This window comes from Haematobia irritans, chromosome 2 (genome assembly GCF_050003625.1).
Source record: "Haematobia irritans isolate KBUSLIRL chromosome 2, ASM5000362v1, whole genome shotgun sequence".
NCBI classification, from domain to species: domain Eukaryota; kingdom Metazoa; phylum Arthropoda; class Insecta; order Diptera; family Muscidae; genus Haematobia; species Haematobia irritans.
In genome coordinates, this window is record NC_134398.1 from 90,489,499 (window position 1) to 90,510,669 (window position 21,171).

At 35.6% G+C, this 21,171-nt stretch overlaps 1 protein-coding gene and 2 long non-coding RNA genes across 3 annotated transcripts in view; 2 read left to right on the forward strand and 1 right to left on the reverse strand.

Annotated features, from left to right (window-relative positions):
* The first annotated feature begins 226 nt into the window (after nt 1-226).
* Nucleotides 227-1,150, forward strand: LOC142223229 (uncharacterized). Its single transcript, XR_012718639.1, has 2 exons — nt 227-709; nt 770-1,150. It is a non-coding gene; the product is annotated as an uncharacterized LOC142223229 (long non-coding RNA).
* A 410-nt stretch (nt 1,151-1,560) lies between these two features.
* Nucleotides 1,561-3,109, reverse strand: LOC142223230 (uncharacterized). The gene is made up of 3 exons (XR_012718640.1): nt 2,864-3,109; nt 1,832-2,798; nt 1,561-1,774 (listed from the first exon to the last, which is right to left on the reverse strand). It is a non-coding gene; the product is annotated as an uncharacterized LOC142223230 (long non-coding RNA).
* Nucleotides 3,110-4,987: 1,878 nt separating this feature from the next.
* Orc5 (origin recognition complex subunit 5) overlaps nt 4,988-21,171 on the forward strand; it is a 34,615-nt gene continuing 18,431 nt past the window's right edge. The window contains exons 1-2 of the mRNA XM_075295570.1: nt 4,988-6,006; nt 6,062-6,268. Coding sequence (XP_075151685.1) covers nt 5,110-6,006; nt 6,062-6,268 — 1,104 coding nt within the window. The 5' untranslated portion in view covers nt 4,988-5,109. The remainder of the gene's footprint in view (nt 6,007-6,061; nt 6,269-21,171) is intronic.

The following is a 21,171-nucleotide window of genomic DNA, read 5'->3' on the forward strand; positions in this document are numbered from 1 at the left end:
TAACACTATCACAACACATTTAACATATTTTTTTCATTAATAATAGAATGATGTTGATTTACAAGTGGCAAATTACATGTTACAGCGTCTATCAGCCAGTGTTTTTATTCTCGATGGAGGCAGCGTGTCAGTAAAATATCTGAAAAACAATCACTTCCCTGCCAACATTTTTTGAATTTGGGGACTCTTTTGAGAATCCCCACTACGTCGAAAACAATCATACACCCAGAGAAATGGTTGGTTGTAATTCGATAATTACAATGAGGAAATGATGTCAGTAACTTATTTTTTGTTACAAGAACAATGTTTTGATTATTTTCCCCATTATACATTCAACACGACCAAAAAAAAGTTCACAGGATCAAAACGAAATTCCCATAACCATTCAATTGGTTACAATAACCAATGCCGATAAATTTGGTTTTATGCTGCTTAAAATTGTTGAGCTAACCACCAGCATAGTGAGACCTACATCATGGGAATCAACAAATGGTTGGTACAACCAAAAGTTGAGTATACTAATAGAATCTTAGTTCAATTATAGGACGGGCGTATGGTAGTTGTTGCAACAAATAAATATTTATACCAACATCGACATGGTAAATGGCATGACGCTACAAAATTTGCAAAACGGGGAACAACATTTACTTGATAATAGTCCGCAATACATTGAATAAACTTTATCCCATAGAAAAGAAGTTGCCTTCAGGTAAGTATCGCACCAATTTATAAAAAAGGAATATTACAAAAGTTTCCATAAAAATTGCAGGCTTCATACACCAACAAACACAAATACTTTTTACGGCAAGCGAGCTGTTTTTATTGTATTAAGAATACAGGAAGAGTCTAAGTCGATCTGTATTTATATCTAGAGGCTTAAGGAAGAAATTTCTGGCAAGTATATATTGAATTAGGTTCTGTAGTTTGACCACATAATTGCAACCTAATAACCATCTGTCATTGGTATACAAACATTACCTATAAAAAATTGTAAATTGTAATGTAAATTGATCTCACATATATGTAGATCAAAAGCCTTTGTTGTTATACCTTTTGTATTTATTTTCGTAGTTTATTATGATTGTAAATCTTGTAATAAATTAATAAAATCTCAATATAATCTGCCCTTTCATTTGATATTGGAATTTGGTTAGGATAATAGTAAAGAAAATCGAGGGCGGTTGCACCAACAAACAAAACAATTAATATGAAATTGCGACAACCAATGCAAAGTTGATCCAACATACTACCATGTAGTTACAATTGCCAAATGTTAGTTGTGCTGACAGATATCATTGATAGTTGATAGAACCACCTGCTTTCGGTTGGCAAATAATTCGGTTGAGGCAACGAATTTGTTTTCTGGGTGTATACGACATCAAAAACTCGTCGGAAAAGCGCCGTCACTATTGAGAAGTTGTACCACGCCAAGTTACTACAAAAATGTTTCGCATGAGTGCAATTATTAGGTGCCTTTATAGATCAATTTAGAACGACGCCAATAAGGGACCCTCCAAACAATCAGAAAAAGTGCATTTTAAGATAGTTGTAAAAGAATCATTGTGGTCGAGTAAAACACGTTTGTTTAGATATTTATTAATTTGATTAAACATTTACAAATTCTTAAAAATATAACATTTATACCACTATCACATTACATTTAACATAATTTTTGGCATTAATGATGATGTTTAGTTACAAGTAGCGAGTTACATGTTGCTGCGTCTATCAACCAGTGTTTTTATTCCATGGAGGCAGCGTGTCTGTAAAATATCTGAAAAACAATCACTTTATTCCATTTGGAAAATCACCAAATTGTTCACCAATATACCTTTCACAATTTTAAGCGTATAATCTATGTTTTCAGAACTTTATTTTCGTTTTTATTTAATTAAAATATAACAAGCTGGTTGCGCTTGGCGTTTCACAAAAAAATGGCTTTTTTAACAGTAGGGATGGCAAATTACTTGCATGTACTTTTTGATGTACCTTTTCATGATGGTTGAAGTGACATTTACGAGTCTGTGGTAACGATGAGGTTGAAATGGAACTTTGAAATGCTGGCAGGGTTTATTCCATTTGGAAAGTCAAAAATTGTTCATCAATATACCATTTACAATTTTAAGCAAAATAACTATGTTTTCAGCACTTCATTATCGATTTTATTTAAATAAATTATAAGAAGCTAGTTGCGCTTGGTGTTTCACAAAATATAAATTGTGGCAAAATACTTCCTGCAGATTTTGTACTTTTTCATATGTTTACCCCATCACAGTTGGCAATTGTTGCAGTGTCACTTGCGAGTCTATGGTAGCGATGAGGATGAAATGGAGCTTTGAAATGCTGGCAGGGATAATACACTCAATACCAATTGAAAAATAATAATCTTATTAAACATATCAACAAATAAGAACAAAACAACAAAACTTTAAATATCTTAAACATGATTTGTAAACACTTTTGTATTGATAATTCGATTTCCTTCATGTTGGTGTCATAAAAAAGCATTAAAATTTGAAATTAGAACGTGCTGGACGGCGTGTTAGAAAAGATTTCCACCAGAAGGAATACACAAAATATCAATTTTAAACTGATAATAGGATGTAAATTAAACTGACGATGTGATGCACATTTTCATCCAGAAGTTGTTGATTTTAACAATTTGTTGTTTTTAACAATTTTAATTGGTTGCACTTTGAAATGTTTCTGGAAACTCTTTCTTGTCGATAGGCCACTCATTTTTCATTGGTCAACTTCTTAATGTTTGCAAGAATGTAGCATCCAAAGATTTTAGTTTTCTGCAAAAAGATTTAAATTTAGTGACTTCTCTAAAATGTTGATTCAATTTTTCATATTGACCTACCAATTATTATAAACTATTTGAAGCAGTCACCGTCAATTGTCCCACATTTTTTCATCGGTCAGCTTTTTAATGTTTTCAAGAACGTAGAATCCATAATTTTAGTTTTCTGCAAAGAGATATGCATTTAGTGACTTCCTTAAATTTTATGGTGTAAATTCAGTTATTTGTCCAAAATTTTCCATTTTTTTATTTGTTCCAATTGACCACGAACATCGTTGCACAAATAAGTATTGAAACCCACATGGTTTTTTCGGTGCATGATAGGGTAGTGTTCAAGTTTTCTCATATTATCTTCAACACCTTTTCAAACATTTCCAAAAATAAACACAAGCATTGGAGAAATGCTTATATTCAATACGCTTTCAACCCTTTTTTCAAAGAATTAGATTAGAATTCAATTTGAGGGATTGTTGAAAAAATCGCGTTCTCAACAATAAAACAGACATTACCCTCAACAGTAGAATTCAACACGTTAAGGTGAGTATTAAGTTCGAGTTTAGCCGCTAATTTTCACTAAAGTGAAAACTAAATCAGTAAAAAAAGTCATAAAATCATACATAGTTGTTGCAAATTTTATTATGACTTGGTGAGGAATAGCCCAAAGCAAATTTTCGTAGTTTGTTTCCTTAAAGTGGATTAATTCAGAAAAGTAATCGTGAAAAAATGGCGATTTTAGCGGCTAAAGGTGGGTATTAAGTTCGAGTTTAGCCGCTAAAATCGTAATTTTTTCACGATTACTTTTCTTTAATAATCCATTTTAAGGAATACAAACTTTGTGAAAATTTGCTTTGGAATATTTCCCATTAAGTTATAATGAAATCTGCAACAAATATGTATAATTTTATGACTTTTTTTACTGATTTAGTTTTCACTTTAGTGAAAATTAGCGGTAATTAATACTCACCTTAAACTCGAACTTAACAACTTTTCAAACTAAATGTCATTTAATGCTTCAAACCTTTTGGAAAATTTGTTGAAAGCAATCAATTTGCAAGGCTATTTGAATTAATGTTGAAGATGGGATTCATTATCAAATTGATATGGCGTTACCTATGAAAATTGTTCATCCTTGTGTTTGTTGGGTTTTGGCAAAGTGGAAGTAATTCGCAAACAATTTGAAGATATATTGAAGATGAGCTGTTTCTGTTGAAAATTATTGTGCTTATTGGGCACCTTAATTGCGGGTGGACGTTAGGTAACTATGGCAACTCTAGTCATCAGGGATTTCTGAGACAGTGCTGTCAATTTGGTGCTTTTAGCACCAAATTTAGTGCTTTTTGATTTCTAAAAAGCACCAAATTGCCTTTTTGGTGCCATTTCAAAAAAAGCACCAACTTGGTGCTTTCTGGCATTTTCATTTAGTGCTTTTGGTGCTTTTTTTATTTTGAACAGTATTAAGTTTAATTGATACAAAAATTTTGATTAGACTTTCAAGAACCGAAAAAACTCAAATTTATTGCCAAATATAGAATTTGATTGTTATGAAGTTGGTATTGATTATTTTTTAATTATTATTGTTATTTAGGGTATTCTGTAGGAAAGTCGAGCGATGAGTGTCGAATTTTTGAATTTGGTAAAGATGTCATTAAAAACGTTTGTATTAGATTCAGAAAAGCACGCACAACTGAAATAAGCAATAGACTCCTTCCATATATTAATATTTTGAAAGTTGAAAAACATCACTGATCAAAATGAATTGGACGAAAGCATTAAAACTGATCAAAGTGTATACTTGAATAGCGGTTCATAATGGTGAGTACTAAGTTCGAGTTTTGCCGCTAATGTGAAAACTATATCAGTAAATAAGGCATAAAATTATGCATATTTGCTGCAAATTTTATTAGAACTTGATGGGGAATAGCCAAAAGCAAATTTTCACAAAGTTTGTATTCCTTAAAATGAATTACTTAAGAAAAGTAATTATGAAAAATGGTAATTTTAGCAGCTAAACTCGATCTTAATACCCACGTTAACTTCTTAAAATTCAATTCACAAAAGTTGTATAATACATCTTCGGAGGTTTTTTTTTTTTTTTTTAGTAGAGCGTTTAATTTTCGATTTTGTGGTGGAAGGTGGTATGTTAGAATTTATAATATATTTTTGGTGCTTTTTGGCCTTGGGGAGTTGGCAACACTGTTCTGAGAGGTTTTCGCCTTTTTGATTTTCGCTTTATTTCACATAAATTTGATAACAAGTAAATAATAAATAAGTTTTTCTATATCACAAAATAATATTGAAGAACGATAATGAAGATTGTGGAGCATTTAGATAAGAAGTATCCGTGTCGCACGGAATTCATACAGAACTTGTACGCCTTATTATCGAACCCTGATGAAAACTTCCCGCCTTCTATTTTCATAAGTGGTCATGCAGGAACTGGTAAATCAGTTGTTGTTAAGAGCTTTCTTAGAATCTGCAAGCAGCAAAAAAAATACTCTGCCGTATTAGTCAATTGTGTTGAATGTTACAGCAGTAAGTTATTATATGACCATATTTTGGAAGAATTTGTTGGAAATGAGTCGAGATGTGAGACGTTAAAAGATTTCGTTGAAACTCTACGTGAGTTCGATGTGGGTAAAAGGAATAGTTATGTTATTGCCTTAGATAATGCTGACCGATTGAGGGATATGGAAAATATATTGTTGCCGTCATTTTTAAGGCTGCAAGAATTTTTGGGCATAAATATTTGCGTGTTACTTATATCGCAGATTCCTTTAGAAAAGTATCACTGCAAAACGGGGTTATCTGAACTTGTATCCATCCATTTCCCGCAGTATACAAAATTGGAAACCTTGAAAATTTTGAGCACACAGTATGGGAATACAATAAATATGATAAAAGCCCGTTTGCCAAATATGATTGAGGGCTCTGATTTAGAGAAGCAATATGACATTGTCAATATGATCACGCAGGACTTTTACAATAATTATCTAAATATTTTTCTTAGTGTCTTCTACAAAGCATGCCGCGATGTTCCTGAGTTAAAAACAACTGCTAATAAATATTTTTTAACATATATGGAACCAATTTTTAGCGGAATGGTGGAAATGACAGACGTAGCTCGGCTATGGAGACATATTGTCACACCGCTAAAATCAGCGCTATCTCAAGTTTACATGCGCTACGATAGTACTCAAAATTATGTGAGTTAAATAAGTTAGGCAAAAGAAGACATATAATTTTATTTATTTATTTTAGGTTTCTCCGGAACCAATCGAAGATTACAAGACAGATCAAAGGCTATGTAAAATCGCCCAAGCTTTTGAGTTGCCCTTTTACGGGAAGTACTTGGTGATAGCTGCTTTTTTAGCCAGCCATAATTCTGCCAAAGATGACAAGCGTCTTTTTGTTAAGCACCATGGGAAGCAGCGAAAGCGAACTCAAAATGTTATTGCTAAATCCAAGGTAATTCATTTAAAGTTATCATATATCGTTTTTTTACCCTTTCGAGGGGTACTTCCTCGGGCTATGGGTCACTTCGTTGGAATCTGCTCACCGAATGACACAACATATATGAAATTTACGCAATTCGGTGAGGGACCCATAAACTGCAGTTGAGCCCAAATAGTAGGCGTTTCTATATCGAAATTTGTAATTATATCACTATTTAATACATCCTTGTTGCAAACAAAGTTATTATGATGTCTTCACTACCAATGATTACATATTCCTCTTACGATGTTATTGAAGTGTACTCAGAGTGATCACGTCGAGTATGCTGCAGTTTGAAAAATACAAACAAAAAACAATTACTTTCCATGATATATGTTTTCGGCTTGTTACACAGAACCGCTAACGTAAAGATAAGTGTGTGACATACGAGGGCAGTTCGGAAACTTAGCCTAGGACAAAAAGCGCGGTAGAAACAATTATATACGAAACAAATACAAAAAAACAACAAACGGTCTTTAATATACAAGACCTAAAGTTTTTTCCCTGTTAAATAAATAAAAACAAAATAAGTGCTGTGCTAAGTGTGAAAAAAATATAATAAATCATAAAATATGGTAATCGACACCCTCCCCCTCTTCCTCCTCCACCACCTAATATAAGAAAAACTGAAGAAATAATAAACAATCCTCAACTCAAAAATTCAAAAGTATTAAGCCAGAAAACCAAAACTTACAAAACAATACAATCCAGCAATCAACCAATAATTCAATCGATAGTGAATTTCATTACGATATCTTCAAAAACAAAGTGATCTTGTATCCAGAAAATCATCCTGGCCCCCTTTTTTGTTGTCCTAGTTTCCTCCAAGAATCCTATAAGTGCGAGAGTTAAAAATTCTGAGCCACATTTTTTTGAGAAGCTTGAAAAAATGAACATTCCAGGAAACTATATGTGCAAAAATGTCGGTTTAAATACCTTCAGGCTCACTTTTCAAAACTCCAATGAGGCCAATGCATTTGTAAACAACCCACAACTCAAAACAATCAGCATGAATGCTTTTTTATGGTTTCATTCAAAAATTTTACATCATAAAAAATGTTCCCAAATCATACAAAGGTGATAAAATCTTAAACGAAATAAATAAAGAAAACAACTTCAATTCAGCCTCTGTATACAGATATAGCTACAAAGTTGAAAACGGTAAAATGTATCCTTCGGAAACGATTAAAGTTGGTGTTATACATGATGGGCTGTTAAATGAAATAAAAATGTTTTGTACAATCGTTCATGCAAATTTATATATTCCCCCTCTACGTCTCTGCAAAAATTGTGGTAGATTAGGGCCTATTGCAAATCGTTGTCGCTCCAAAAAAAGATGCCTTTTGTGTGGTGCAGACATTCCGTGTCCAAATAGCTGTAAAGAAGTAAAGTGTTCCTCTTGCTTAGCAACTACCAGCTGTGATAATCAATGCCTATCCCCAAAGTGTATTTTGTGCAACAAAACGGATCACTCCGCCAATGAACCAAAAATGCAATAAATGGAAAGATGAAAAATCACTAAGGGCGTTTTCGTTTCGCAAAAAAAAATGTTGCCTTGGTGTTACACTACTTTTGCCCTCATTGTGTTTTTTTTTATTTTTATTTATTTATTTATTTAACTCATTTTACAACCAAGCCGAAATGGCCATATACGGTTACAGGGATACTCAAAATAAAGAATTATATTAAATTTACTTAAAAAAAATTATAAAAATATTAGGACTACAATCAAGGACTGCAAAATGATAGTGTCATTCCAAAGTTATTATTAATTCACAACATTTGAGGGGTACAGGAACCAAAATTTATGACAGTGTCCTTCACATGTGACAATCAATTTCGAGAATGTTGCACCTTTTTTCCCAATCGAAATCGCCATAAGAGAAATCATGGCCTTGTCGAACAAATCCAGAAAAGAGTGTTTAGATACTTACCGTAACAACAATTACTATGATATTTTAAGTGAAAATGAGTACCAAATCCAATTTCCGGAGCTTAACAAAACAAAAAAAAACAAATCTAATTCTACAACCATAAATGAGGCAATAAATAGAAGATTAACAAAAATTAAATAAAATAAGGTGGCAAAAACCATAACAAAAAGAATAAATCCCACAGCTACTCCTATAAATATTACTCCATCAAAAGCAGTTTTCGAATACGATTCGTATCAACCGGTCTCAGATTTTGAGAAAATGTTTACAATGTTCTCCGCACAATTGGCGTCAATTCTAAGGGCTGCAAACTGTTCAGAAGGTTTAAACTTTTTAGACAATTTCAAAAAATCAATTACAAATACAACAACATCAAATTTACTTACCTCATTTAACGGAAAAACAAATGAACATACTACAACATAACATCCAAAGCCTAAATGAAAACAGAGGTATATTAGATTTCTACCTGAACAAATTGAATATACATATATGTTGTCTAAGTGAAATTTTCAACTATGAAGACAGTGACTAACGTCAAATCTAAATAACTACCAATTTTTTTTCAAAAAAGAGAGAAGATAACTACGGAAGAGTTGCCATATGTGTCAAAAATGATATTAGCATCAAACAAATTTTACGAACAACCGTCGAACGGAACGGACGTGTTTTTTAATAGCGGATAAAATCATCGTACTAAGTACCTACTACGAATTTCAAGTGTGGTGGGATATTAGGCCACCATGCAGAGAAATTCAAAGACATCCACTGGGTTGCTAACTTCAGGGCCCAGTCGACGGGTATCGACTGGAGTTATAAATTTGGGCAATGACCAAGAGTTAGGCCCAATTAGTCGACCTGTAGACGGGTCGACAGGTGGCGACAATTTGACAAGTCGAACCTTTTCCAAGGTAACGGCATCAAAAGGAGGTAATCCCTAACGAAAGAGATTCAAGGAACGCAGAAATGCTTTGTTTATCCTAAAGAAATTAGGATCAGTCGACTCAAGCACGTTGTCGGCTAAACAAAGCGATTCCTTAAAATGGGCTCAAGGAGTTCTTGAGGCTGCAAAAAGGGAACGATCACCGGATGAGCTGCCATCCTCCAAAAAGGATCAACGATCGTTTGCCTCAGTTGCTAAAGACAGCCTTGTGATGGCTATCATAAATAAAGGAGCATTGGACGGTATGGTTCCAAAGCAAAAATGGGGGGAAATTGATACCTGTGGATACCTGCAAACACTCCTGACCCTGAATCTATTTTAAATAGACTGAAACAATGCAATCCAGATCTTCCAACAGCTGATTGGAAGGTTGGGCGTTTGGATGAAGTGGATGGACCAAGACGGCATGCAGTGTTTATATTGAACACTCTGTCTTTGCCACATCTAGCAAAGTCTCAGGGCCGTGTATGTTATGGCTTTCATTATATCCAAATGAAGGTGTATAAAAACGATCAGCTAAAGGATTCAGAAATAGACAAGCCCCTGTCTGAATCAGAAGTAAGCGGATCCTCTTGCGAAGTCGAGGGAGATACCAAAGTTGAAGACATGGATAGATACCGTATGCGTGAGGAGGCTTCTACTGCCTCAAAACTCACCAAAGTTGAATCTATGGTTATTGCGAGAGTCACCGAGATCTCTGAAGAGGGCATTCTTGATGACTCGATTGAAGCGGCTGATGTGACGGTCGTTGAAAATCTCGATGGTCCTACGGATCCTCCAGATAAATCTTCATCAATGTAAGGCTGCATGTGCTGCCTTAAAAGTTCTCCTGATGAAAGGGGACATAGACATAGTTCTTATTCAAGAATCATATGTTTATAGAAACAACATATGTGAATTAAGTACTCCGGGGTTCAAACTATTGCAGTATACTGGTAATCATGTGTATGCAAGGCGGGCATGCTAACAATTGCACCACGGTGGCTTCCGTGTAATGATGTAAATCGAGCCTGTATAATTGGTAAAAACGAGCTCAACTTGTTTCTGCATCCTTCAATGTGCAATACTGACACTGTCGTTGCCAGTTTAGAAATAGCCAAATGCAAATATTGGGTATCTTCGGTCTACATGGGACATGATAGGGAGATGCCACCATGTGCCGTTAACACCTAGTTGAGCAGTCATTGAAAACAAATGCAAAACTCATTATGGGATGCGATGCGAATGCGCATCATATTATATGGGGAAGTAGTGATACTAATGCAAGGGGAGAGTCGCTAATAGAGTTTATTTTGCGTACTAATCTGGTAGTTTGCAACAAGTGAGAAGCCACAACCTTTGTCACTAAAAACAGGCAAGAGGGTTTGGACATCACCTTGGCCTCGCAAGAACTGACTGAAATGATATCTGAGTGGCAGGTTTTAAGTGAACACAGCTTCTCAGATGATCGCTACATCAGTTTCAAATTTGATGTTCATACCACCAAGACCATATTTCCGCCAAATGTCAGGAAAGCTGACTGGAATATTTATAGGGAATCTTTAAATATGATGATACCGGAAATATCAGAGACAAATATGAGCACTGTTCAAGTTATCGAACACGCAGTGGAGAGGATTACTAAGGCCTTCTACATTTCACTGAAAGCTGCATGCCCTAAAGGGAAGCCAAGGGGGAAAAATCGACCACCATGGTGGTCTACGGAGTTAGGTAATGAGGAAATCGTGCAGGAAGCTCTTTAACAAAGCAAAGTCCACCAGAGCTCCTGTGGATTGGGACGCTTACAAGAAGAATCTGAGAGGATACAAGCGAGAACTGAGAAAGGCTCAGCATAACTCTTGGAATGATTACTGCAGCAGCATTGAGATTACGTCCGAGGCTTCCAGACTACGGAAGGTTCTAGCATCCACGAGCTCCGCTCCAGGTTTCATTAAAACATCGGAGGGCAATTGGACAACGTCCAGTGAGGAGACGCTGGAGGTACTATTGGACACACATTTTCCCGGAAATCAGACGGTTGAACCATGCACTGCCGGTGCCATAGTGGCTCAGCGGCCGTTTCCTATCGAGGCAATTGTATCAGAATCTAGTATAAAATGGGCGTTAAATAGCTTTGGATCATTCAAATCCCCCGGACCTGATGGAATTACTCCGGCGGAGTTACAAGCGGTGGCTGACAGAATTATTCCCTGGTTGTCGGCGATATATATAGGATGTATCAACTTAGCATATATTCCACGACAGTGGAGGGAATCAAAAGTCGTTTTCATACCTAAAGCTGGAAAAGCCTCACTCGAATGCGAAGGATTTCCGACCAATCAGATTATCATCATTCCTACTTAAGACTCTGGAGAGGATGATGGATATTTATCTTAGAACTAGCGTCGATTCAAGTTTGCTCTCGAAACGACAACATGCATACTCGAAGGGCAGATCTACTGAGACCGCATTACATGAACTAGTCAGCTTTATTGAAAGCTCACTATCTGTCAAAGAATACACAATCGTGGCGTTTCTAGACATCGAAGGGGCGTTCAATAACGTCCATCAGAGCTCGATATTAAATGGACTGACAACTCCGAATGTTGATCCAGGTATACTTATGCTGTTAGACGAACTTCTAAGGAAGAGACGCATTTCAGTCACACTAGGACAAGCAAACATACAAAGATATGTGAACAGAGGCACTTCTCAAGGAGGAGTTCTATCACCTCTTCTTTGGAATGTTGCTACAAACGACCTTCTGGTTTCCCTTGAAAAAGAAAGGATACAAGTGGTGGCATACGCAGATGATGTGGCACTAGCAGTCAGGGGAAAATTCCCATCAACAGTTAGAGATATTATACAGAGAGCCCTCCGGATGACTGAGAAATGGGCGAAAGATAATGGTCTTGGGGTAAATCCTGCAAAGACAGAACTAGTCATGTTCTGCAAAGACCGCAAAACTCCCACGGTTAGACCCATTTCCCTAGGGGGTACTAAAATTCCCTTTGGTGAGTGTGCAAAATACCTTGGCGTTATTTTGGACAGGAAGCTGAACTTTAAGCTTAATATTGAAGAAATGGCGAGGAAAGCAACGGTAGCTTTATACTCGTGCAAAAAGGCAATAGGGAAAAAGTGGGGACTAAAACCAAAAATTGTACATTGACTATACACGGCAGTGGTTAGACCTATAATGCTATATGGTCTTGTAGTCTGGTGGCCGGCACTTCACCAGCCGACAAGTTTAGACAAAGTTCAGCGTATGGCGTGCTTGTGTATCTCAGGTGCATTCAGCAAGACAGGAACAAACTCCCTTAATGTCATACTGCATCTATTGCCTTTAGACATTTTGGCCAAACAGTCAGCTGCAACAACGGCTGTGCGGTTGCGCGAGCAGTCAACCTGCAATAAAATCCTTGGACTCTGTGTTCCTCAACTCGAAAACGGCCATCGACTGCCGCAAATCTCTCAATGTCATGATGGCAAATGTTCGATGGGAGAATTGTAAGGGTTGTAACGACACCAAGCAAATGTGGCCCCATTTAAACTTAAACCGCACACTAGATCTGCTAGTGTTCTCGAGACTCCAGATATCACTCCTGATATCTGCTATAACGGGTCGCTGCCTGATAGGCGATTTTGCAAAAACTATTGATGCGAGGTATAATAACTATTGTATGAGCTGTCATGATGCGGAGGAAAAGGAATCAATAAAACACCTCTTGTGTGAGTGTCCTGCATTTTGTGTAAGGCGTAAGCAAATTTTAGGGGCATATAGCTTCAGATTACTTCGACCTGGAAAACGTTAACTTAAGCAGTGTGCTAATGTTTTTGGAACAATCTGGTTGGTTCAACAGAAGAAAATAATCGAGAAGGTTCAACGGTTAAAACTAGAAGTGCCCATATGTAATAGGTACTTTTAGTTAATGTGGTGTCACAATGGACTGAATAGTCTAAGTGAGCCTGAATCTTAATCGGGCTGCCACTTTAACCTAACCTACCAAACAAATTAAATTCATCTCTTGTCTAGATATTATAATTTGTAAAACAAAAAACTTACCAACAAACTTTACAATTGTTTCCCGCACTCCGTAAAATCTACAATCTTGAAATTGAATTAGAAAAGCTATTAACATTCCTCGACAGAAAACAAAATGTTCTTATCTGCGGCGATTTTAATGCGCGTTCAAGAATTTTTGGTGACTGCAAAGACTCTGTTAGAGGTAACATGATTAAAGAAACTTTTGAAAATTCTATTTTTAGAAACCTAAATAATGGTTCACCCACCTTTACAAAATGTCTCACAGACAATTGTCAAGGATCTGTTCTGGATCTCCTTCACTTACTCTCTAGCATTGATATCTTGGGAAGTTTTAAAACATACTGTAGTGTATTTATTCTAATCTTGCGAGGTGTTAATATAGTGTATTTAAGAACACTAATACATATGTATACTCACACTCTCATCTATTAAAGAAAAACAGTTACAATGTAAGTTTAGGTACAAACTAAATAAGAAGTAAAGAATAAAACGTCACTTGAAATTTGGAAGTTGCCTAGCACGTTTATATTGCATTTTTGTCTCCACGAGAACGTTACAATTGGCGACGAGGCAAAGTTTTATTTTTTGGTTAGATAACCTAAAATTGTGATTTTTTTTAACATACGATCAAAATGGTCAACGAAGAAGAAAAAAAATTTGTTCAAGTTTCCACAATTAATATGGAATCTTTCGAACCTAATGTGGAGCAGTGGCAAACGTACATGGAGCGTATGGAGAAGCTTTTCATAGCAACCAATGTCACAAGTGAAGAGCAGATGAAGTTTTTGTTTATAAAATTCATTGGGCCAGTAACGTATAGACTTTTAAGAGATTTATGTCAGCCGAAACTTCCAAAGGACGTGAGCTACCGGGAGTTAGTTGAGCTGTTAACTGCCCATTTTACACCTTCAATTGTTGTTTTTAAAGAAAGGCGAGTTTTTTATGCTGCTCATATGAGCCAAGGAGAAACGGTGGTGGAGTGGCACGCCAGAATCCGTAGGTTAGCGGCAAACTGTGAATTTGGTGACCAGCTGGAGCACGTTTTAATTGACAAGTTTGTCACCGAGATGGATGGTAAAATATTCGACCGTTTATGTGAAGAGACAAAAACGCTTACATTGGCAAAAGCGTTAGACATTGCGCAGAGGTATGAGAAACCAGATAAACCGGTAAATATCATCCGAAAAAGCAGTAAGAAGACTAGTGACCAATTCAGAAAGGCCGGCGGCAGGAGGGCCGAAGACGTTTGTTATCACTGTGGGAAGAGAAACCACGATTTTAAAATGTGTAAATTCAAGACGTATGCGTGCAACAAATGTGGAAAGTGTGGCCATTTAGCAGTAGTATGCAATGCAGTGAGTAAAAATACACATGCCATAAAAATTGTGTCATCCAATCGAGACCAAACAGCAGTTGATTCTTCCTTACAATTATATAATATAAAACCCAGTAGCTATATTGACCCTTATACTATTAGTGCTAAGATTAATGGTATTAATTTTAATTTAGAACTTGATTCAGGAGCAGCAGTGTCAGTTTTCCCTCTGGTAATTTTTAAATCTAAATTTGCCCAGATTAAATTAGAGAAATCAAGTACTATTTTGTCGGGTTATGGTGGAACCAATTTAAACGTTAAAGGTTCATTTAGTGCTTCTGTTGAATTTAATGGAAAGGTCAAAGAAATTGAATTTATTGTGGTTGATGCTTGTGGTCCATTGATTTTGGGCAGAAATTTTCTGTCAACTTTTAACATTGTTTGGAAAGAATTGAACAATAGTAAACCTCAAAATTCTGATAAACTAGAGAAATTAGTGGAGAAATTTGGTTCAGTGTTTGAAGAGGGATTAGGCCTTTGCAGACATTTCAAAGTGCAGTTGAGATTAGAAGGTAATCCAACACCAATTTTTCACAGACCAAGGCCGGTTCCTATTGCTTTTAAAGTCGCTGTAGAGGAGGAGCTGGATGCTCTTTTGAACATGGGTGTTATTTCTCAAGTTGAGACGTCCGAATGGGGGACTCCATTAGTACTCGTTTTGAAACCAAATGGTTCTATTCGTATATGCGCGGACTATAAGGTTACACTAAATAAATATCTATGTGATGTAAGATACCCCTTGCCTCGAATTGAGGATTTGTTTTCAAAATTGCAAAATGGTAAATTATTTACCAAATTGGATTTGGCAAAGGCCTATAATCAGTTCGAGTTAGATGAGTCTTCGAAGTTGCTATGTGCATGGAGCACGCACAAGGGTGTTTTCAAAATGAATCGTATGCCTTTTGGTATTAAACCAGCTTCGGGAATTTTTCAGAGGGAAATCGAGAAGCTCTTGCAAGGTATTCCGAATGTGGTTAATTTTTTGGACGATATCCTAGTGACGGGGAAAAATGATGAGGAACATATGGAAAATTTGTGCGAGGTTTTGAACAGATTACCTGATGCAGGTCTCAGGTTGGAGAAGTCGAAATGCAGTTTTATGGACGAGGTATCTTATTTGGGTTTTAAAATAAGTAAGCATGGCTTAGCGAAGACTGAGGAGCGTGTTAAGGATATTTTAGATGCACCAAGGCCTAGGAATGTAGCTGAGGTTCGTTCTTTTATAGGGCTGGTAAATTATTACAGCAAATTCATTTATAATTTTTCGAAAATAATGCTACCATTTTACGATTTATTAAAGAATGGTAAAATGTTTGAATGGGATAAAGAGTGCGAGGCTTCGTTTCAGTTATTGAAATCATTGCCGAGGAAGTTACTCTTTCGCATTTTGATCCAAACATTCCTATTGTTTTAACTTGTGATGCTTCACAAAAAGGGATCGGAGCAATTTTGTCGCACCGATTTGAAGACGGTGCAGAGCGCCCTGTAGCTTTTGCTTCACGCATCCTGAGTAAGTCCGAGCAGAATTATAGTGTAATTCATAAAGAGGCTCTAGCTATGGTTTTTGCGTGTGATAGATTTTATCAATATTTGAAAGGAAATGCTTTCACTTTACGTACAGATCACAAGCCGCTCATATCTTTATTCGGTGAGAATAAAGGAATTCCAAGAATGGCGGCAAGCCGGATTCAAAGATGGGCTGTTTTCTTATCTGGGTTTAATTACAAAATTGAGTATTTGAAGGGTAAGACCAATTCCGCCGATGCACTTTCTCGTTTTCCGTCATGTGCTGGGCCGTATGGGCCATGTGCGGGAGATGAAAAGTGTGAGGCGTTATTTTTGAATTTTGTTGATAATGGTGACATTAAAGTGACGCAGAAATCTCAAGGGTCGTCAGGGCATTTAATTTTGGTGAAGGTTTAGATGACAATCTTATGTCGTTTAAATCCAGATATTGTGAGTTGCACGTGGAAGATGGCGTATTAATGTGGGCCATAGGGTTGTTATTCCCCGTAAATTCCGCTCAAAAATATTGAGGGAAATTCATTCTACTCATCTGGGTATAGTTAAATCCAAATCTTTTGCAAGATCATGTGTTTGGTGGCCGAATATTGATGCCGATTTGGAACGCATAATAAAAGGGTGTCATGCCTGTAATCTGGTTCAACCAGATCCTATTCGGGCAAAATTTATTACATGGCCAGCTCCAATGGTCCATGGGAGAGAATTCACACTGATTATTGTGGTCCCATGGGTGGGTATTATTTTTTGATAGTGGTAGATGCATTCTCGAAGTGGCCGGAGATTTTCCCAACAAAAACCATGACTACTGATTTCACAATTTATCGTTTGAGAGATGTTTTTGCTCGTTTCGGGTTATCGAAAACGCTTGTGAGCGACAATGGCCCTCAATATACAAGCCATGAGTTTTTGAAATTTTTAAGTATGAATAACATATCACACAAATTGACCGCGCCGGGGCATCCAGCGACAAATGGAGCTGCCGAAAATTTTGTTCGCACTTTTAAATCGTTTTTGAAGAAATCTTTGGAGGAATCCAAGTGTGGTACTTCAATTGACTGTTTGTCGTCAAGGTTTCTTTTTGATTATCGTACGGTGAAACATTGCTCGACCAACGAATCTCCTTCGAAATTAATGTTAGGAAGGAAGTTGCGAAACCGCCTGAGCTGTCTCAAACCACGGAGTGTTTCCGAGAAGTCGGAGGAAATGAAGAGAAGGCAAGAGGAACATTTTAAGGGAACGCAAAATGTTAGCTTTCTGGACGGGGAGATAGTGTGGATTAGGGATTATTCTGTAATGAACAAACCAAGATGGATAAAGGGTCAGATTATTCGGGCTGTAGGGCCAAGAAATTACATTTGTAAGTTACCCACGGGTAGAGAAATCAAACGCCATTTGAACCAACTTAGGAAGTTTACTCAGAATCTTGAGGAATATGAAACGTGTGCAGCAGATGATTTGCAAATTAAGAGAAGCGTGCAAGCAACATCCAAAATAAACACTTCAAGTAATTCCGAAATGGAAATTGATCGAAATCCGTTAGCACAAAATGAATCTGAAGAAATCCATCCCGAAAATGAAATCTTGGAGAATAATTCCAGTGGTGAAACTGACAATGCAGCTATGCAAACACCAAGACGATCAGCAAGATCTAAAAAACCTGTTATCCGACTTAATCTATAAACAATTTGTTAAATTCGATGTAAATTCAATAAACTGCTTTTAAATTACATGTAGTAAAACTTAAAGCTTAAATGGCTGTTATCGTAATTTAAGTAGGGAGGTATTGTGATTCTTGCGAGGTGTTAATATAGTGTATTTAAGAACACTAATACATATGTATACTCACACTCTCATCTATTAAAGAAAAACAGTTACAATGTAAGCTTAGGTACAAACTAAATAAGAAGTAAAGAATAAAACGTCACTTGGAATTTGGAAGTTGCCTAGCACGTTTATATTGCATTTTTGTCTCCACGAGAACGTTACACATACAATTGGCGGAAGTCACCACTTACCCATACTGATGAATATTAATATATCTGTAAAATCAAAAATTTTCTCTCCAAACACAAACTAAACAAAAATCAATCTATCAAACAATATTGGTGATATTCAAAAGGAACTTAAATCGGAAATAAGAAACGCCACATTTGTTGTGACCTCAAAAAAATACCCAAAAACTGGTGGAATGCCAAAACGGAAAAACTTTTCAGACTCAGACAAGGCGCTCAAAAAACGTTTGACCTAAATAAAAACTTGTTTAATGCTAAACATCTTGAAATAGCCATTAAAAATTTTAGAAATTAAATCAAATTTGCAACAAAAAAAAAAAAACTCTTCAATCTAAAGTAAATAATCTGAATAAATATGCAAATTCCAAATCGCTCTTTAAATTCGTACGAAGTTGCAGAGACTCCTCGTCGCCCTCAACAACATCAAAATGGTGTGCTGAAAATGATTTTCTCTTTTTAACTCATCTCCAGACTCAAGTGCCCAACAATGTGACTTCCTCTGTTCAAATCGCCAGCGATGTAAATCCCAAAGATTTTTCAATGGATGAATTTTTGGAAGTTCTAAAAAAGAAAACTACCTCATCGGCAGCAGGTATAGATGGCATTACTTACGAAATGATCAGACATATGAACCTCTCGGCAAAAAACAGGTTACTTGAAGTGCTCAACCAAAACTGGAGAAATTGTAAGTTAGAACACGAATGGCGTAAAATTAAAATTGTTCCCATACCAAAGAAGGGTAAGGACTTGCAGAATTACAAAAACTTCAGGGCGATTGCTCTCATTTCAGTACTCATAAAACTGCTAAATCATATGGTCAAAACACGATTAAATAATTTCATAAATGAAAATAACATATTTCCACTCCGTTCATATGAATATAGAAAAAATATATCTGCCTCTACATGCATAAATGACATTCTTCATGTTATTAACGAAAATAAAGAAAAAGGTGAAAAAGTTGTCATTGTTACTCTCGATGTTTCTTGTGCATATGAATGTGTTGATATCAACACCCTTTATACAATCTTACAATCTATCAACTGTTCATATAGTTGGCAACACTGTTGTGCTTTAGTGGTGTTTTTCTTAGCGCTATTAAAAATTTGAACAATTTTTGTGTTTTTTTGCATGTAAATAAAAGTTTAATTTGTGCCGGTGTATTTTAAATTATTCAGATAAGTGATTAGTTTGTTGAAAAGTTCAATGTTGGTTAATCCTCTGTGTAAATAATCTGTATTGTATTTATTCTCATTGGATTATTTGTCTGTTAAATAGTTTGTGTTAGTTTACAATAACAAGTGGGCTTTGCTTTCTTGTACCAGTTGTTTTGTTTTTGTAAATGTAATTTTCTCAGTGGCTGTGGATATACATATATACATTATTATCAAGCGGTGTTGTCAATACTTGTATTGTTGATTTGGTGGTCAAACGGTGTTGTCAATACTTGTATTTGTTGATGTGTGTTTTTGGTAGATGAGTTGTACGTTGGTAACAACCCAATAAACACAGGATGAGCGTTTTTCAAATGCAACAACTTTTCAGTTTGATGATAAATATAATTTTCAACATAAATTCAACTTGACTTGAAATAACTCATCTTCAATACATCTTCAAATTGTTTGTGAATTACTTCCAATTTGCCAAAATGTTGACGAAATCTTTGAAAAGGTGTTGAAGATAATATGAGAAAACTTTGACAAAACACTACCCTAAAATGCAACGAAAAAACCATGTGGTTTTCAATACTTATTTTTGCAACGAAGTTCGTGGTCAATTGCAAGAAATTAAAAAAAATGGAAAATTTTAGACAAATAAACAAATAGTTTATAAAAATAGGTAAGTGAAAATAAAAAATGAAATAAAACTTTAAGGAACACTTTAAAGAAGTCACTCAATTTAAATCTCTTTGCAGAAAACTAAAATCTTTGAATGCTACATTCTTGCAAACAATAAGAAGCTGGCCAATGAAAAATGAGTGGCTTATCGACAAGAAAAAGTTTCCAGAAACATTACAAGTGCAACCAATTAAAATTGTTAAAAACAACAAATTGTTGAAATCAACAACTTCTGGATGAAAATATGCATCACATCGTCAGTGTAATTCGTATGCTATTATCAGTTTAAAATGGATATTTTGTGAATTCCTTCTGCTGGAAATCAATTCTAATACGCGGTCCAGTACGTTCCTAATTTCAAATTGCCCGCATGTTAATAAATTTTAATGCTGTTTTATGGCACCAAAAGGAAGGAAATCGAATTATCAATGCAAAAGTGTTTACTAATAATGTTTAAGATATTTAAAGTTTTGTTGTTTGTTTTTTTTTTTTTTTTCTTATTTGTTGATATGTTTAATAAGATTATTATTTATCAATTGGTATTGTAGTGTATTATGTAGTGTAGTGTATTATTATATATTTTATTTTGATAAAAATGAATAAATTATACAAAATTCATAGAATTTTGGCTTTGACTTTCAATTTGAAGTGGGGATATCATTCATACAAATTTAGGTTGAAAAGTATTTGCAACGATGTTAATTTTGAATTTCACTCGCATCGAAAATTGTTGGACAAATTATTGAGTAGCGATGCATTTCAATTTGAGGATAACACTTGAAATATTATTGCTAATGTGTTGAATTTCACTGTTGAGGGTAATGTCTGTTTTTTGTTGAGAACGCGATTTTCTCAACTTGAATATTACCCTAATCCTTTGAAAAAATGTTTGAAAAATTGTTGAAATTTAGCATTTTTCAAACGTTTGTGTTTATTGGGAACGGTCTTAGATGGTGTTGTGTGAGATGTAGGAAGATTAGTGTGGAGATCTATAACTTTTTTAGGGAGGCTACGTCTTAGGTGACTACGTTGACACGTGACTTATGGGAGCTGTATTCGAACTTTGTGAAATTTTTAGGGTAAATCTGATGGATTTGAACTTGAGGAAATGCAAGTTTATGCGATTCTTTAGGTCTAGGCCTATTGATGTTCGGTATAGTATACGGGGCTCATTATTGGAAGAGGTTGATTCTTTTGTTGATCTTGGCATTGTTATGGATCGTAGG